This window comes from Hirundo rustica, chromosome 3 (genome assembly GCF_015227805.2).
Source record: "Hirundo rustica isolate bHirRus1 chromosome 3, bHirRus1.pri.v3, whole genome shotgun sequence".
NCBI classification, from domain to species: domain Eukaryota; kingdom Metazoa; phylum Chordata; class Aves; order Passeriformes; family Hirundinidae; genus Hirundo; species Hirundo rustica.
In genome coordinates, this window is record NC_053452.1 from 94,722,435 (window position 1) to 94,742,975 (window position 20,541).

At 32.6% G+C, this 20,541-nt stretch overlaps 1 protein-coding gene across 1 annotated transcript in view; it reads left to right on the forward strand.

Annotated features, from left to right (window-relative positions):
* The window catches only part of CSMD1 (CUB and Sushi multiple domains 1), a 950,789-nt gene that overhangs the window by 766,228 nt on the left and 164,020 nt on the right, over positions 1-20,541 (forward strand). The window contains 7 exon segments of the mRNA XM_040059570.2: positions 3,920-4,111; positions 6,241-6,379; positions 9,150-9,337; positions 11,178-11,372; positions 13,646-13,762; positions 15,211-15,324; positions 17,173-17,268. Coding sequence (XP_039915504.1) covers positions 3,920-4,111; positions 6,241-6,379; positions 9,150-9,337; positions 11,178-11,372; positions 13,646-13,762; positions 15,211-15,324; positions 17,173-17,268 — 1,041 coding nt within the window.

Consider the following 20,541-nt stretch of genomic DNA (forward strand, 5'->3'; position numbering starts at 1 on the left):
ATTCATCATGCAATTGTTCCAGATTGATTCACAATTAAAATTTTTGGGAAAAGGGGCTAGCACGAAAATATATTTTTAAAGACATTTACAATTCATAATGCATAATCACGTATCTGCCTTACTAACTAAATAAATTTTGAGTTCAATAAAAATGAAATTCATTAAGACATTCCTTGTTATAACAAAAATAAAAGGACACAAGAACTCAACCCTTTTCAAGTCTGTAACTTAATAATTTCACAGTGTCTTCTCCTGTCTGATAAATGTTGCATTTCATGCTCACAAAAACATGGTGATGAAAACATGGTAATGAAACTGTCATTGCACTCCTATCCATCATCTAATCCATGGCTGGGGAAGGCATCCTCAGCCTCATAGAGGGTAGCATTTTTTCATTTGTTTACTGGGGAATTAAGCAAAAAATGAATCTTGTAGGTTACTTTGGTGGTTATCTCTAAACTTATGAGCTTTTTAAACAGAATTTAACAAAGAGGCTGTGTTGGCATTTGGGTTTGTTTTTTCTTTACATTCTTGGTCAATAAATGACATTTAAATTTATTTTTGATGGTAATTTGCACAGTACTTAGTCTGTACTTTTACACATGTTATATGAGCTACTTTTTGGTGAACAAACATTATTCTTTGATGTTTCACAATGTTAGTCTGAAATCATTGCAAATCCATGTATGTCTCAGCTTTGATATGTAAAATTCCTTTTCAAGCTTATTATGATGAAAACATAATAAACTAAACAGAGGGAGCTTGTGCAACTTAAAAGCCTGCAAAAGACTACATTGTTTTTATAACCATGTGGAATAGAAACGGAATGGTGTCTAATGGTGTAGCACAACACTACAGCAGATGGCTTACATGATTGTTACCACAGACAGTGAATATTATAGGGATGAAGGTTATGTTTTTATTTCCTTGAGGTACAAGAGAATTCAAACTAAAAATTATGTTTAAAAAAAGGAGTAAAACATAAATTAGCAAAAAATCTAACATTTTGCTCGCAAGTCTGCGGACATGCAAATACAGTATCATATTCTCAAAAGCAGTCCCCTGTTGATTTTCAGTTAAATTTTAAATCAACTTTGAAATATAATTTGAGGACTAAATACCAAAAAAAAAAAAAAAAAAAAAGGATTATGAAAGATTTTTAATTAGAATCAGAGAGGCTTAACACAGTGGCTGTCTACAAATGGAGGTCTGACAACTCCTTGGCAATCTGTGGTTTTCTCAGTTGTCTGTTCTTCTGGACCCCACCTCTCAGTTCCATCTTTAATGCGCACGATGGTTGTTCCACTCTGAGCAGGTGAGACAGTAAGAGATGGGACATCTGTACAGAGAATGACACAGTAACCCACTGAGTATCATCTAAGCTTAAGACGTAGAGCACATATGCAAGAGCTGAGAAGCAGCAATTACTTATTTTCCAGCTTAGTGGCATTCACATCTCATCTCCTGGCTATATCATTTTAGAACTCTAATTTTTCTCTGTAATTTTTTAAAAGTCTAACTATGTCATTGAGTTTGATTTTGCATCCTTGAGCCTAAATTTTAGTTTTCACTTTCCTAGCTTTACAGTGTGTATGTTTTACTTGTTAAATGTTATAATGGATGAGCAGTGACAAAATCTGATGATTTTTATTTTCTGGATTACTTATAAATGTATATGACCTGTATACCCTTCAGATATTTGCAAAATACCAAACAAAGAAATATCAGACTTGTAATTTTCATGCAGTTACAAAATCTCTTGGGAGTCTTGAGAAATAAAACAACCTGGAAAGGAGGCAAGTTGAAAAGTTGACAGTCTGTCTAAATATTCACTTTACTAGATAACACATCAGTGCTTAAATATTTGGTGTTCAATTTAATTAGGATCAAGTGTATTTGTCACAATAAAAAGGTTGCTGGTTTCAAATACATAAAATAACTTCTGAGGCTGCAAAACCAAAAGTGTAAAGAACATGTTGGTGTTTAATAAATATATGGGATGATTTTTAAAATTTAGAACTTTGTATATGAGAAATGGAGATTAACAGTGAAATTAATATTAGAAGGCAATTTCTAATTGATGGATACTTGACACAGTTAAAATGGGGAAGTTTCGTTTGCTGAGATGTTATATAGCATAACCTTTTAAGAAGAAAATTAATCTATTCAGAGATATGTTAAGAAAAGACAACAATTAATGAAAAAGATAGAATTGTGCTCATTTATTTGGAAGAACTGCAAGTCTTTAACAGATATGCACTAGAGCAATCCATTGTTCAGAGCTGTTGTTGTCTGACAAATAGGAAAATCTTCCCTGAGATCATGTCCATGCTTTCCTTCCTTTGTGGCCAAATATACTTAGTACACTGCAGTACTGTGGGGTGTCACATAAATTGTCAGAGTGGTGCCTGGGGAATCCTTACACAGCATTCATTAGTAGTGACAGCTATTACTTTAATTCCTAGTGGAAAAAAGTCTACCACAGTTAAAAACCTATCATATCTTTTACTTAATTTACATATAGGAATGATCCAAAGTATGAGATCTATTATTTTGAAATGGAAACAAGAACAAAACACAATGAATAATAAAATGTCAAAGTTTCTGTGTTTATAAGTGTGTTAATAATAATAATCCATTGATTCTCCCATAAAGATGCTTTACAATTTCTGTGATTTATCTGTGACCACCCGTTTGCTAAAACATGCATAAAACCACTCTAAGAGTCTGAAATTATTATTTCTTATTTTACTCTTTTTTTTTTTTTTTTTTTTCCCCCAACCTTTCTCTCATCTGAAAATTTAAAACACAGGGAAAAAAAAAAACCAAAATGTTTTCCAGTTGTAAAACATGGTAGTTGTTTCAAGTTCGCAAATGTTTAGCTGCTCTTGCTGTTTCTTATAGTGGTGTCCTCTTTTGGTGTGGACAGAAAAAGTAGATGCAGCTGTAAATTCAGAAAATGAATTATTATAATCAGGAGGGTTGCATTCTGGTGAACACGAGTACCATTAATGGGAACTGTGACATAACTGGATTTATGAGTTCTTATTTTGGTTTTTGTTCACAATTGTAGTCAGTTTTCAAAAAATATGTTTGGTTAAGGACTGGTAGGAAACAGAGTCCAATTCGGTAGGGACATTAGTCTCCAGAGATGGACCTCCTTTCCTTTGGAAGACTGCAGCGTTTATTGCAGCTCAGGATGTCTGAATACCTGGAGCCAGTAGAAGAGAACACAAAGCCAGAAGAGACCTGGCATTTTCCAGAAACTCATAGTAGATGTAGATTTGTGTGTCCACTTTCTGGGTGATTATTTGCTTTAAGTAATACCGTACTGAATGTTCTGCTTAGTTCAACATAGCTTTTTAAATAATTTATTCTTTTAGAAAGCAAAATCCATATCCAGCTACCAAAGACTGATCATAAGTGAGATATTTTGCTAAGATTCAGTTTAAATGATCTCTAAGAAAGTTGTTTCTTGTCCCTGAAATGAAAATTTCATGGCTACATAAACGGCTGTTTGATTTAGCCAGATGGATAAAGATCATTTACATGCTGCAGGATAGTAGGACTATAAAACAATATTATTTACAACATGATCCCCTATTGTGCAAAAGGCATCAAATCTGTTTTGATAACCAGAATATTAAGGTGAGAAAAGGAGTTACTGGTTCTTTTGATGTATTATCTGGATAAAATCAGTCCCTATTTTATACTAAAGATACTGGCAAGAAGTCAACATAATCATGATTTATCTCAGTGGGCAGATTTTTGTAAAAGTAAAGAAACAAACTGCCTTCCTGCATTACTTGAAGAGTAGATAATACTGTCTCTGGTTGGAATGCTAATGTGAACATGTTTTGCATTTAATTACACAGAGTATCTATACCTTACGGTTTTTTATTTCATAATTCCCTTGCAGCTTCCATTGCATCAACTTGTAATGATCCTGGGACACCACAGAATGGCACTAGATATGGAGACACCAGGGAACCTGGAGACACCACCACCTTCCAGTGTGACCCAGGCTATCAGCTGCAAGGGCAGGCTAAGATTACGTGTGTTCAACTGAATAACCGATTCTTCTGGCAACCTGATCCCCCTACATGCATAGGTATTAAGATGAGATGTTAGTCTCTATTTAGGACTAATATAGATCGGATTTCTCATTCAATTACTGGGGATATGGTGCTCATGCTGGAGTGATGATCTCTGCAGAACTCAGTTATTTTGTACTTACAGACAATGTCAGTCTTGTTCTCTTGATTAACAGTATTTTTGGGTGTGATTTTCTTGCTTTATTTTTAAATCTTCATAGAAGCTTTAAAATTACAAAGTCAAATAGAAATTAGTAAGCAGAAGTGGTGATTTGGATAAAAAAATTCTTGTTAAAATGGTTTCATTAGAATGTTCTTCTACCTAATAGTTTAATTAAATAAACTGTGATCCATTATTTATTCTGAAAATATTTTTATATATTAAATGTATTTTATATATATTTGATATTAAGTTATCTTACAGATTAAATACCCATCCTGTGCAATACCTTGGAAGAGAGGCTCTTATTGGGAAAAGTAAATGCAGAGGAGGCGATCCAAGCAACAACATTGTTGAAATAAATTAGATATATTCCAACAGCAGCAGGAGAGGCTGGATCCATAGTGCTAGATTGTATAAAGGTGTCAGTGAGGTTCTTGTCAGTAGACAATAATTACAGGTTTAGAAGTTTTGCTGAATTGTATTTTTAGGTCATTCATCTAGGTTTTCCAGGATTTGCAGAACATCTGCAAATTTACCTGCTAGGCATAGTAATTGCTTAAATCCTTGTTATTTCATTGCTTACTGATTTATAATTAAATGAAGACTTACTTTAGAAATCCTAAAACCTCGACACAATATCACTGGAATAAACATAATTCTTTTTCTTTCTACAAAGCATTTTGGAGAGCCACTTTTCAAAATAGCATATCCTTAAACAACTGCAGTCTCTGTTTCTCTGAAGTAAAAATACTGTGAAGAATTCAAGGAAAATAGAGGATAGTTTCTCTGATTCCATATCATATTAACAGAATTGGAGAAGCACATAATATGCATACTGTCTTCTGGATACTTTATGTGCAGGGTACAAAGCAATATGCAAATGCATACTAAATATTTTGGGATCATTCACAAAGTGAATATCTAAAGACAAAATTAAAATTATCTAATATGGTATCTAAGTCTAGAAAATTCATATTTATACTTTAGATATCAATTATTATCAGTCCATATTTCTTTACAGTCTAATATAAAACCCCAACAAAATAAACTTAAAAGAAAGAAGGAAATAAGATAGAAAGAAAGAGAATACCTCTGGGCAAAAATTTTATACGTAATTACTCTTATTATTCTATATACTCAAAGTGACTTTGAAGGGGAAAGAAGATTAAAGTAATCTTTAGTGTAGAGATGACAATAGTAGAAACCTTAAGAGTTCTGTAAAATCATTATATGTAATTTTAAAATATTCATAAGGTCCTTGCTTTAGTATGCTGACTTAAAAATGGAATGGCCCGAAAAGAAATGTCTTTAAAATGTTTAGTGTAAATTCCAGATTCTTGGTAACAAATGGTTTGCACTATATATGTGTTTCTCTTAGTTTAGTTGACTTGGCAACACAGATGCAGCCTTTCTTAAATACTTTACTTTTTTGTTAGGCTTACTTCTGTTAGACTTTGTAGATGTGATTATCACCTATGAGAGTAGGATTCCTTATCTGTTTAAAAGTTCAATTCACAGTAGTCATATGAATGTATTTGATATTTGATTTGGGTGGTCTTTATTAAAGGAATCAAACTGGTTTCTGCAACATCTATCAACATCTATAGTCAATAGAAACTGCAACCTGAGCGTTCCTATTGAGCTTTCCCAGTTCTTAAAGGATTCCAGTACATAAGAAATTTTCAGCATGATAGGGACAGGATTAAGTAATACCAAAAATATACGGGATTTCTTATTTAACGTCATTTTTTTTTTCCTTTAGAAATATTTCTTCCTGTACCATTTTCTATATGAACAGAGGTGACTTTTTAAAAAGGAAAATAGAAAAATTTTTGCCAAAAGGAAGTGGGAAAGTTCTGGTTTTTAAAAAATATTATTAAATTTGGTAAATGTAGGTGTCATTTTACCCCTGCTTAACAGCTAATCTGTGCTTGCAAATTTAACATGTGACCATATTCCTATTTTTTTTTTACATTGTGGCAGCTGCATGTGGAGGAAACCTGACAGGCCCAGCGGGAGTCATTTTATCGCCTAACTATCCACAGCCTTATCCCCCTGGGAAAGAATGTGACTGGAGAATAAAAGTAAACCCTGACTTTGTCATTGCCTTGATATTCAAAAGGTACCATTTCTCAATTAATTCCTCTGTTTTAAAGAGTTTTGAATGTCAAATCTAAAAATGGCAATATTTGTAATTTCTAAAAGCATCTAATTAAATTCTCTGGCTACATCTTGGAGCATATATCTAATATGTGCTATATCATTGATTCCAAATAATGTTAAAAAATATATATAGCTATATTGTACGTTTGCTATCCAATATATTCCTAAAGAACAAAACTTTCTGTGACAAACCAAATAAAAATCCTTGAAAGACCATATTAATTTGTAGAAATGCTTGATTTATGTTATTGTAACTAAGAGTCAAGACTTAAAGTATAGTGGAAATTCTCTCTGTCAGTTCTTCATGGTTTTTAGAAATACAGCCTAAATATAATTTGCTAAAAGTGCATGGATCAGAAAAAATATTGTTCTACTTAGTCAAGAAATAAAAAACAGTGAGATAATGTATCATAGTTTTAATTATTTCCTTTCTGTTCCATAATCAACCTATATGTATTGCATAGATTTTTAAAAGTTAAAGTTCAGGGATATAGTTATATTCATGCATTCTGTTTGTCATTTCTAGTTGAATCAGTCCTATATAATCATTTTTCCTGCTATATTTATGGATACAAATGCAATTTTTTTTCCATTTTTTTTCCATTTTATTGATACTGTGTTTTAAATGTGATTTTCAAGCTGGGAATGGTAACATTGCTGTTGACTTCAGTGGAATGTTGATAAGTTGTGATTCTTTTAGGAAGATATGGTGGCATGTTGAGATTTTTGCTGTATAATATTTGTACTCTTTCTTTAAATAAATAAATAAATAAATAAATAAATAAATACATGCATAAACAAAAACAACAGCAACCAAACAGCATCAAACAACAACAAAAAACCCCATCCAGTTTCTTTAACTATGGACTGCAGTTTATTTTCTAAAAACTATTGATAGACACAAAATTAAAGAACAGAATCCAAATGTACTTGATATTACATAATAAAAAATACAGTAATTCTGTTATTCTGGTATTCCATAAAATTGCATTAATGGATGAGAATAGTTCTCCCCTAATTACACCCTTGAAGATATCACATGATAGGCTGAGTTAGCAGCATATTTCTGTGGACTGCCTAAATAATCAACTCAAATGCTCCATTTCAAGTAAGATGAAGGAAACTTACAGGTACACAGCATTCAGATTTGTTTGTATTATTGTAGGGAGTACAATACGAGAAATAGAATGGAATTTTCTAATAAGTTTTCTAAATGGTTGTAGTCCAGTAATACACACATTTTTCGGTAGCTGAGGTTAGACAGGCCTGGAGTTCTGTGGTTCTTATCTCACAGCCTTCTTGTAAATTGCAGTAACATTGGCCACCTTCCAGAGAGTAGGGACCTCCCCAGACTCCCAAAATCTTTGGAAGATGATAGAGAGCAGAAGGAATAATGTTTCTTTGACATCTGCAAAACCTACTTTCTTAACACACTGTTTTCTGGTCATTTCACCTAACCTTTCTCATTCTTGGGCCGTATGCTACAACTAGACCTGTGCTATTCTCAAGGTACTGGATTTGAGAAGGCAGCAGTGTCTGCACAGGATGTGAACATGGAATGAGAATAGGGAGATGCATTATATTTTGTCAAATGTGTGTTTCCTACAGAGAGATTGAAAACCATTGCTATGTACAATTTGATTTTCCTTGGTTTTGGTCTTTAGGTTTCTATTCCTTTTATCAATTCTAAAATTCTCAACTAAAATTAGTATTTTTCTGGCTTCTCTTACTTCTTGAAAATAGGGCATAAAATATTATTCATTATATGTTTATATAATGTTTCCATTTGGCATTATGAAACTGTTTCCTGCTGATTGCTTAGCTAAAGATATTACACCTTTTATCTTACACAATTTGGAAAATTTTACATCTAACAGTACTAACTGATATATTGATATAGTAGAAAGAAAAATTCTGATCATCACACTTGGGGAAAAGATAAATATTTAATTATTTTGTTCTACAATGATAAACAGGAAAAAAAATCTTTTCACCTGAGTCTTTGCTTGCCCTTTTTAACATATTTTAATTTAATGTAGTTTTAATTTTCTTATATTTTCTTCAGTGTTCCTCTGTATGCATTTCTCATAGAACTGCCTGAGATTTATCTTTGTGTTGCCTCTGAACCCGTCACAAATTCCTCTGAAAAGACATTCTATTCATATTATCTTCATAATTACTTTGAAAAACATATAAATATCATCAAATATAGAAAAAAAAAAAAAGAGATGGTTTAGTGAGAACTAACATTAATTCACATTAGTTTATCATGTCTGATATCATCTGGGTAAGAACAAAGACAAGTTCCAAGATAATGGTCTATCCATATGAATGTATCTAGTTTCTAAAATGATAAACGTTTGTAATGGGTGGATTTAGCATCATCCAGTTTAGCCAACTAAAAGCTGGACATTTAATTCAAGCTACTTTTCTGGATCATTCCTCTGGTCCTCTGGTAAGAGGCAACCTTTCTGAATCATGATTCCGTGATCTTGAAAAAAGTGTTTAAGGTAGGTGGGAGGATATTCATAATGGCTTTTGGAAAGATGAATGTGTTAATATCAATGATAAAAAGAACTCCACAGTGAATTTTTACTGTGAACCATATTTAAAAATACATTTATTTCTGGGGAAGAAAATATGCTAGGCAGAAAATTAGCAACTACAGTCACAGTAATGTTTAACTCATTAAAACCCCGAAGACTTAATTTTTTCCCCTTTATTTTCAGTTTCAATATGGAACCCAGTTATGATTTTCTACATATTTATGAAGGAGAAGATTCCAACAGTCCTCTAATTGGCAGTTTTCAAGGCTCACAGGCTCCTGAAAGAATAGAGAGCAGTGGTAACAGTCTGTTTCTGGCTTTTCGTAGTGATGCTTCTGTTGGAATGTCAGGATTTGCCATTGACTATAAAGGTACTGTTCCCAATATAGTCTAAATAAAAGGAAAAAATGTTACTTAGTAATTATGGAGATTCAAATCTGTTTACTTCTGTATATACACATAACTGAACTGCCAAATACCTTTACGCATAAATGTATGTGTTAAAAACTGTTTTCTGTTAATATGTGAAGGAACAGAGAAATCCTATTTCATTAAATTGCTTTCACAGCACTTAATGCACATTTTCATCTTCCAAAAAAAAAAAAAAAAAAAAAAAAAGGGTAGAAGGTGCACATCAAAAGTAACATTTGGAAAAAAGTTTGATAATAGTGAAATTTTACTACCCAAGAAGACCACCTGTCTGCTTCTTCTTTTTCATCAATACATACCGTTACATTTTCTTTTCCACATTGATTTGAATCTACAAATGTATTTTTGAATTAATACTACTGGATATTACTTACTTTTTCTTTTTTTCTGGAGGGGGTGCCTCTTACTAGACAGAGACTGGGTTATGGTGTTTATTAAAGCCAGGCCATCACTGAAGGTGCTGGATTTTTTTCCAGTCACAGATGTTGTCTGCGTCTTGATTATAATCTTTGCTCATATTTCAGCAGAAGTGCTGCCTCAGCTTCTTATTCTTGACAATTGAAGCAAACTACATTATTGTATATGTTAAAAATGAAGGACAAAAAGATCTAAGAAATACAGAAAAAATATACCTATAAAAGAGGAAGGAGTGAAAGAGAACTATAAAATCATTTTTATATTCAGTCTTCATCTCTCATCCAGCATCACACATTATTTTCCATATGCTCAAGGTTCTTCTTCCCAAAATAATTGTCATATTGCTGTAAATAAAATCTTAGACTATTTGTCCCTGTCTAAACAAAATATCAAAAAAATGGGAAAATAATTTGTTCCAGGAAGTCTGCAAGGCCTGCAAGGAAAGAAAATGAGATGTTGAGCAGAAGGAGATAAAGAGATAAAGATGACGATTGAAAATGTGCATACACATTTTCACTGTGTGTCTATTTTTTGTTCTCAACATCATGTGATATGAGTTCCTCTATGCAACTGAAAATTAATTGAAATTACAATGTGATAAAATAAAAGATACAAGAACAGATACTGTATTTAAAATGTTATCTCAATGGACTCAATTGTACTTAATGGACAGTATGTTTTTGCCTATTTAATATTTTTCATATGTATATTATTCAGTATTTTATATAAAATATGCAAAATTATAGAACACTTTGAGTTGGGAGAGACTTATAGATCATCTAGTTCAAACCCCCCTGACATGGTAGGGACACCTTCCTCTAAACTGGGTTGCTCAAAGCCCCATCCAACCTGGCCTTGGACACTTCCGGGGAGGGGACAGCCAAAACTCTGGGCAGCTTGTTCCAGTGCTTTGCCACCCTCATGGTGTGTATCTAATCTAAACCTACCCTTTTTCGGTTTGAAGCCACTCTCCCTTTTCCTATCACTACCTGCCCTTGTTGACATTTTCCATGTCCTGGGTAAATAGATCTCCCATTTCTTTCTGGAGAGGACCTACATTTTCCCTTGTCTCCCTTTTGTCACCAACAGATGTATAGAGGTGGTGAATTCTAGAACTGGTAATTTTTTTCTTCTAAAAACTTTACTGGACTCATTCAGCTTCATTATAATTTCCTCTTCCAGATAATCAATCTTAAGCAAACATCCACGATCCATGAGTCAACAAGAATAATATACTATTAAGTTGATGAATAATTTGAACTGACTGAAAAAAAACCCACTGATAATAGTTGGGTTTTTTTTCCTGTGTGTTTGTTTGTTTTTAATTGAAAGTGTACATAGATTTACTGCAATTCATTTTAACAGAAAAACCACGGGAAGCTTGTTTTGATCCTGGAAACATCATGAATGGTACAAGAATTGGGACGGACTTTAAGCTTGGTTCAGCTATTACTTACCAGTGTGATTCTGGATATAAGATTATTGAACCTTCAACTATAACATGTGTAATTGGTGCAGATGGAAAACCAGCTTGGAACAGAGCCTTGCCATCTTGTAATGGTATGTACTATTTGCTTACCATTTTCTTTGCCCATCTACTGAATTCAATTTCTCAGTCCCTGAGGCTATTTACACTATTTCTACACATACATCATGTGTAAAAAAAGGAGTTAAAAAATAAGAATTAATATGAGTATTGGACTACAGTTTAGTCAACAATGTATTAAGTATTTAAAAATGACCTTAAACTCTGGAATCAACAAATGTTTATATAATTGAATGTGATATGTAAGATTCTTTAGATACCCAGTATTATTTAGAACATCTATCACAACCATCTCAATACTGCATTAATTGTCACCTTGAAATAAGAATTATAGTTACTGAGCCAGTAAATTAAAAGGACATCTCAGAACTGTGGCTAACTAATTTATCTATTCTTTGTTTCAGTGTTTGTGTTGCGTATAAATATATATGTATATGGAACAATTTTAACAAATGAAAAAGAAGGAACATTTATTAGTTAATAAAGTCTATAAAGTACTAATTTATCTATGTTGAAAAATAATCTGCAAAATTTTAGATTTTTAATTGTAGAAAAATACAACTTAGAAGAAAACATTTCTATAACTCCATAAATTTGAAGTTTGTTCTAAATTAAGTGTGATACACTTTCATTGCAATGGAATTATCATGACTTGAGAATTTCATGTGGTAATCAGACTTTGTGGCATAATTTCTGATATCCTCAAAGCAAGAAGAAAAATGAAGATTTTAAATTCATGCCATGAACTAGTTCCTTATAATATCTGACTTTCACCTCAGCCACATAATCCTATTCTACCAACTGTTAGATCAAACTTCTCATCTTCTATCATTACATTGGATTTTTAAATAATTCATATAAGAAGCTAAGAGAGGACATGGATTTGTAGTATTAATTGCTGCCTTTTTGTATAAGGAAGTCAAACTTGTGCAGATATTTCAAGCATGGCTTTAAAGACCTGTCAGGAGAAGAACAGGTCTGCTTAATAAGGACTAAGAGCCAAGGCTGCCCAAAGCACAGGCTCACACACCAGGCAGAGCTCCACATGAGCATGTGAGCCAGGTTTGCAGAGCCAGGAGTTGGTAACAGGGCACTTTCACAGCCCCACATCAATGACCTTGTTGCCCAGCTGGACCACAGGTCCTCCTCTGATTTAGTTTCCAGGAAATTGTTCAATTGTACTCTGCTGTATGCAAGATTCCCACAGCAGGGTAACATTGATTTAGTTTGTTCCTTATAGTGGAATGATATTTTCCTTGCTTAAAAGCAAATTAATGTGACTATGCTATTTTTTAATAACCTTATTTATCCATTTATTTATTTATAAAATATTTTTTTATTGGTTTCTTGGGCAAGATAACTTCTTACAACAATCTGTTATGCTAGTGAAAACCAGTTTTTTATTAAATAATTTCTCACAATAAAAAGATACAATAAATTGCATGTAACTAATTTAATACAAGACATATTTTAATGAAGATTTTGATAGGAAGCAAGGCTTTTCCTAAATGTGAGAAGAGGGACAGCAATACTTTTTTTTTCAGTATATAGAAATCGATTTACTCAATATCCAACATCCAACACAAGGAGATATTTGAACTTAAAAATATCCACTCCATTGTCCCTTACTCTACCATTTACAGTCTGTACATGGAGGAACGTGCCATGCATACACTGTTCACTGTTTTTCTCGTGATACAGGCAGAACTACTTCTCATATAAATCTTGCTTTGTCTTGGGGAATTCAGCACCACTATTCTTAAATATGTCTTCTAACCTCTGTAGATCTAAAAAGTTTCTCTTACCTTCCTGCTGTGTTTTTTATACATACATATGGAGCCAAAGTTTTTTTCTTTTTTTTTCTTTTTTTTTAATATATGTAATCTATGTGCACTTTTCATAATCATCTAGGAAGATATGGAAATAAAGCAATTCAAGCATACTTTCACAAAGCAGAACTTTTGGCATTCTGTGTAGGCTAGTGTCAGCATTAAAAATGGCTCAGAGGAATACATAGAATACTATGTATATACACAGAATACTATATATTTTCCTGACCTGGTTTAACATATATTTCCAATCCTACGTGAATACTTGTAGTCAAGTACAACTTGCATGCATTCTAATTTTATCCTGAGAAAGAACCTCTAGTTATTTCAGTACAGGTAAACCAAACAAAAACAAAACAAGAGTCATTTTGTGATCTTTAGATTTTTTTTTTTTCCCAGACTTAACTAATATAGACAGTTCTAATTAATATAACATGTTTCACTGTGTTTGTTTCCAGCACCATGTGGAGGTCAGTATACTGGATCAGATGGAGTGGTTTTATCACCAAATTATCCTCATAATTACACTGCTGGACAGACTTGCCATTATTCAATAACTGTCCCTAAAGAATTTGGTAAGATTTTTTTCTGTTGATTTATCAATTATTATCATTGTTGTACTGTTCAAATATCCTTTATGTGTAGTAATGACCTCAGGTTTACATTGTATTGCAAATTATTTATAAACTAAATATTTTCCTGTCGTGGAAAATGATTCTAGAGTTTTAAACTTTTACTTCTCCCTAGACTAATCAACTGACTTCAGATAAGACATCTATGTTTGCTATCTCAGCATATCCTGAATACCTCAATTGTATACATTCATCATCATCATAGGATAATCATTCATTCAAGCTTCCTGCAAAGTAAAATCAGGTGTCAGAAAACAAGCTCTTGTATTCCTCTTACATTTTAACTTTTTGTTTTTCATGTTTTGACAAGGGAAAGAGGACATTTGTCAAATATGTTCAGTGGAGGGAAAGGAAACAATTCTACATGAAAATTCCAGAAATGCTTGTGAAAAATCATAAAACTGATTCTTTTAGTGTGTCAAAATACCTGGACAGAAAGTATTGAGTATTTAAACTCAAGAAATTGTAGTTTTCTACAAAGCGGGTTTTTCCTAAGTCCAGACAAATAGCAGTAAGATAATTTTACTACTTATTTACCAAGAGGGTTAATTCACAGCGCCTAAATGCATTTGGTACTTTCTGTGTACAATGAAACCTGTAAGGACTCAGCTGTAAACAAAATATAGGTGGCTAGAGTGACAAAATAATATTTTTATTGACTTGGTTTTACTTCATGTTTCTATTGCTATACGATATCTGAATTCAGTGAATCTATTTGATATTTGCCAGTGAGATGTAATATTAAATTATTTATGAATATATTTTAAATTATGTACAGATGAAGTGAAAATTGAGTGTAGCATTATGTCAAAGCTGCTAACACTGATAATTCTAATATTTGATCAGTTTTTACAACCTTCTGATAAAACAAGTACTAATGCAAATTTAAAAATTTGACAAATCAGTAAGTTAAAAAAAAAATCTTCCTCAGACTAAAGCCGGGTAAGCAACTAATCCTGTGTGATAATAGATGGTCCTTAATAGTTGCTATATTTGGTAATGTAATTTTGGTGCAAATATTTCTGTTTAGATATTCCATTTTTTGATCCCCTTGGTACCTAAGCAATAGGACTAATTTGACTGGAGGTCACAGTTTTGGTGAAAGAATGATTTAATAAATTTGGTTTCAATAAAAAATATGGAAATAATGAACATTAAAAAAAAAAATTCTTGCATGTAAGCTTAATGCAGCTGTTTTATCATGTTAGACAATTATGTATGTTGGAAAAGTTCATGCAGGAATTAATTAATAAATAAGACAAACAGAAATACATCCTTAAATTCAATTTTAAAGACTAAGTTCTTTTATCTCGTCTCTTTTTATTATTTTCCTCTCTATCCCTCTTTATCCTTTCCTCTTTTTTTATTTTTTTTTCTTTCTTTCTTTCTAGTTGTGTTTGGACAATTTGCCTATTTTCAGACAGCTTTGAATGATGTGGCAGAATTATTTGATGGAGAAAACTCTCAAGCTAGACTTCTTAGTTCTCTCTCTGGATCCCACTCAGGTAATTAATAAAGAAAAGAAGTATACATTTCTTACACATCTTAGTATGGGAAAAAATAATCAGGAGAATTTTATTAATTTACTTTGGAAATAAAGTTATTGGAACAGGATGCTAAGGGAAATGGAATACCCTTCTAAATCTTTGAATCAAGACATTATTCTGGAACATATGGTTAGGCAAGAACTGATCACTCAGTGTAGAGTGTAAAAACAGTTGAATGAAGTTCTCAGATCTCTGTGTAAGAGGGCAGATTGGATGGTATAATTTTCTTCTCTGACTTTTTGAAATACACATCTACATATTCTTAATGCCTAATGTAAACAGAAATTACTTGTATTTACAAAATGCAATTATCTATATGCAAACATGCACTTAGACTAAAAGCAGGCCAGCTGTTGCATTCAGGTAACTATAGCAAAATGTTGTTCTTGTGAAATCATAATGATATATGGATTTTATGGATTTCAACATGGCCAAATTTCAAATGTATGCATATATAATGAATGTGTTCATCTTCAGTGATATGTAAGTATATTTTTATATTTCTGCAGCTATGGATGTGTTTTGTCAAACACTTTTAGTATTTAGGGGCATTCATATGTGAGTTCAATACCTTCGCAGTACAAGGCTTCTTGGTTTTTATTTTGAATAATCGGAGAAATACTTCATAGGAAAAGAGTTTAACATATCTATTTTATTTATAGTAAATATATTATTGTATGAAAAACTCAGCTTTTAATTTTCCTCTAGTGAATTCCGTTATTTATGTCATAATATGAATTCACAAAAAAATCTAAGATTTGTTTAATTACTGACAAGAGTTCAGCAATAAAAAAAAAAAAATCAGAATTTTAAATTTAAGAGACAGCTCACCCCAGCACCAAATTTTACTGCATCAAACTATCTTATAAATATTGAAACTAATGTCTGTTTTCACAGCAGACATTTAAAAATATTTGAATTTAAACTTCTTATTTTTTATTTACTCCTTGTGACATATCTGATTTACATTGTTACATATCTGATTCAGGATAGGATTCTCCTACATGGAATCACTAGTTGCAATAATATAAAATTAATCAAATTGAAAGGATTATATACCTATATGATATTTTAAATCATCATTCATTTCTGTAGAATTTCATAAAATATGGGTTTATACAGTCCAGGGAGAATAAAATCAGTAGTCATATGTACTGGAGTCATTGTAGAAGTACTGCAATTTTTTCTATAGTGTTTCATTATTGAACATTTGTCATGACTCCTGACAGATATGTTGGGAAAAGAGATAAAGTATATTAAATATTTTTATTGATCCTCAAGTCAGAAATAAAATTTGCAATGCCATAACAAAGTTAATGATGTAATATAGTTCATGGGTGACCATATATTTTATTGAAGCCACTACATAAAACAAGTCATGGGTTTGCTCTCTCTCAGTTTTACTCTTGAAATGGTAAATATTCCATGAAGATCCCTGTGGCGTTTTTCAAATACTTTTATTTGTTTAATGTGTTTTGCAAGGAAAAGTAAAACTCTCAGTCACAGAAAAGAGTTAACTAGCCTTCTAAAAATTTTGGCCCCAAGTGGCAGCAGAGTTCTCCAGTCAGGTAGTTTATAGGAGCTCTAATTCCAGTGGCTGCAGTAAATTCCAGAAGGTTTCTCTTGATGTATCATGAAGTATTTTTATACTGGCAATGACAAATTTAATTTTGTACAGTGTTGTTTATGTTTCCTTTAATGATAGAGAAAAACATGAATTTGTGTTTTAACAGTATATTTGATTACGTATTAAAGACCTATAACAGTTGCTTCTGTTTTGTGTATTTATTTTGTTTCCATTTGTAGGAGAGACATTGCCTTTGGCTACATCTAATCAAATTCTTCTGCGATTCAGTGCTAAGAGTGGGGCATCAGCCAGAGGGTTTCACTTTGTTTACCAAGGTAAACTTGTCTACTTTTGGTGGAAGACACTGGTGACAATTTCATGAATTGTATTATTTTTTAATTCTGCAGAAATCTTAATGCATCAAATAAATGTAGTCATAACCTTTTTCCAGAGATCAGGGACTTCTGATGGTACACTGGCTTCGTAACAGTAATTGTCTGTGTTTATACTGTCTAGCCCCACAGAACTGAGTATGTCCAGCCTTTCTCAGTAGTCAGCAATCTGTTGCTTCCTTACTGCTGAGTGACCTCAAGAGATTTAGGAGTGTGCTTAATTGTATTAGTCTTTCTCAGTATTCCCAGCTGATTTTTCAAGAGTTTTTGTTCAGGCTTCTAAGGATTCTGTCTTCTTGAAGAGCTCAGAGAGAAAATTGCTGCAGAAGAGACCGACAGGCCATTTCCGTATTGAAGGGTGGGTGGGAGACTTGCAAGTCTGTTTCTGACCCAGCTGAACCTGAGGAGATATAATATGCATTTCTGCACACTGCAGCTGAAATGCAAGAATGACACGGCATGGCCAAGTCTGTTGGCATTCTGCTGGGCAGCTGAGTGCACTCAGCTGATCCATGAGTCCTGAATGCACTCTGGTGACACCTGCAGCCTTGCTTACTGATTCATTGCCTGTACAGGCAACAAATGCAGTCCCAAAGGGACCGACTTCTGGGCAGTTCACTAGACGTGTTGCATACATACCCAGTAAACTTAATGAGACAGTCATTGCACACCTTTACTAAAGTGAAGTGTAAAAAGTAGTTTAAAATAATATTATTAAGATTCCTAGATTTTTTTTATTATTATTTATTTATTTTTTTTTAAGATTGGAGCATGGTCCTAGTTTGACGAACAAATAAATGGAAAGAGCTATCTTACCTCAAGAATATTTTCATGGTTGTAAGAAGTTGTTAGGGTGTATTTTTAAGCCTTCTGTGTTTATAGAAAAATATCACATGACTGCACATTCCACTTTGGATATATCTCAAAATATTATTACCTACCCTTATTACACATCAAAAGTATCTTATACACACTTGCATTAAAACTTATAATCCAAAATTAACAGTAAAAGAGGGAGACTGTAAACTTCCTGGAATTAGAAAAGAGCTTTCAGCATTTGAGTTCTTATCCATTTGCATATGAATGACATATTTCTGTCTTACATTGTTAATGTTAACAGTCTAAAGTGTTCCTTTTTGCTGCTTTTGAAGAATTCATAGTGATAAAACCCCACAATTCTATTAGCTGTACATATACACACATAGAATGCTATTGAACAGGAAGTCTCCACGTGAGCACAATGCTATGCCTCATTTCAGACATTTATGTTTTTAGCAACTGTAAGGAATAGATTTTAACAAATAGGAGCACAAAATGAGTTAGGCAAAGTCACTTTATTTATCCCAGAAAAATCATGAAGCTATTCGAATACCATGGGATTTTAATATATATTTTAAAATATATCTTAAGAGATTTACCAAATACAGTGATATATGTATAGATACATTGGCTAATGAGTTAGTGGTATTTAATAAGCTCTATTTTTTTGAGTTTTTTTTTTTTTTTTCTTTTCTTATAAAGCATGTGATCGTACTTCCAATGACCACTTGCTTACTAGCTTTTTAAATACTTCAGAAATGACATCCACTCTCACACTAAACACAGTAATCTTGTGTGCAAAGTCAATAATTTTACTTATTGCCCTCTATTACAGGTTCACCTTTGTCCCTATTCACTTTTCCACGGGGCTGATTTCAATTTTGTTTCACAGCAGTATGAAACATTTACTGAAAAATGGAGGATAATTACTGTAGAAAATGGAATGCCTCTTTGATACAGCTTGAGAAGTCTAAGTTGACAACACAATAGGCAAAAGCTAAAAGGAAGGCTTGAGGGAGAAAAAGTTATTGCTTTCCTTATTTCTCATTCTGTCTTGAGCAACTGACAGATAGCAGTTTTAGCTTCTGATTCAGATTTAATGGCTTTTGTGATGCCACTTTCTCAAAAACTTTTTTTTTCTGGATAAATCATCTATGACTTCATTTCTTTTCTCAGATGATCACATTTCCTTGTAGTTAATGCAATAGGTAAAGAGCATCTGTAATATGAAACTGAATGAATATTGAGTCTTCCAAAATATTAGGGTCAAGTATGTTGACATATATTAAGAACAATCATATGTAAGAAGACTGGGAAATTTTTTTCAGGCTTTCTTATGCTTGTCTTCCTGCTATGATATCACCTAAGCAACAAGAGCCTATATTTTTATATGACTCAGGCTGCAGCAGTACAGAGTTCCTTCCTTAAAAAGTAAAGTAATACCTTTCTACCATCCAAAAATTTATGGAGTTTTAATATTTGTCTTTTTTACTTGTTACACAATACAAAAAAATGCATTAACTGGTTTATTAAGTCAAATGAGATTTTAAAGAGGATTATTGAGAAAGTTAGTATAGTAGGATGAAGAAGACAAAGAGAAATAAAAGAAGATTGTGACTTTAACAATCAAGTTGATCTAATTTGTGACAAGAATAAAATGCACAGCCACACATTGACTGCTAAATATAATTAGAGAGCAGAACTAAGACTGTTAGAATTACTTTTTGTATATGCTACCATGACACATTGTGTCCTGCTTTAAAACAGACATCCTGAAGAAATGATTGGTGTGCTGAGCCTGTCGGTGTTTAAGAGGGATTTGAAAAATGCCCTTAATAACATGTTTTAACTTGGTCAGTCCTGAGTTGGAAAGGCAGTTGGAGTAGATGATTGCTGTGAGTCTCTTCCAACTGAAATAATCTTGGAGGCATTTCAGCTGAACTGTCAGTTGTGCCACCTTTTAGGGAAACAGACTGATTTTCCTAAATTTTTATAGGTCTTAGAAAGTGGATTACATTTTTACATGGACTATTTAAATCCCATTTTAAGCAGTTTGCAACTACCTCACTTTGTTGTTATCTATAGCTTGCGTTACATCTGTTCTTAAGGCAGTTCTTTTTAAAATGGGGTGGAGGGGAGAGGATGATTAAAAAAATAGTACCTTGTGGTGATTTTTGTATCTTTATCACTTCCTGTCTCACAGGAACCAATAACAGGGTATTATATGGAAAACTGAGCAAAATGTCAATTTTAAATGTCATTGAGTGTTTCTTGCTGGCAATAGACTAATTTGATACAAATGCAGCCATGGATGTTTGTGGCTGTCAGGGCTGACCTCAGTAAAATGTCAGCTTTTAGTCTGAAAAAGTATTTCTGGTATGTGAGCTAATTTAAGAG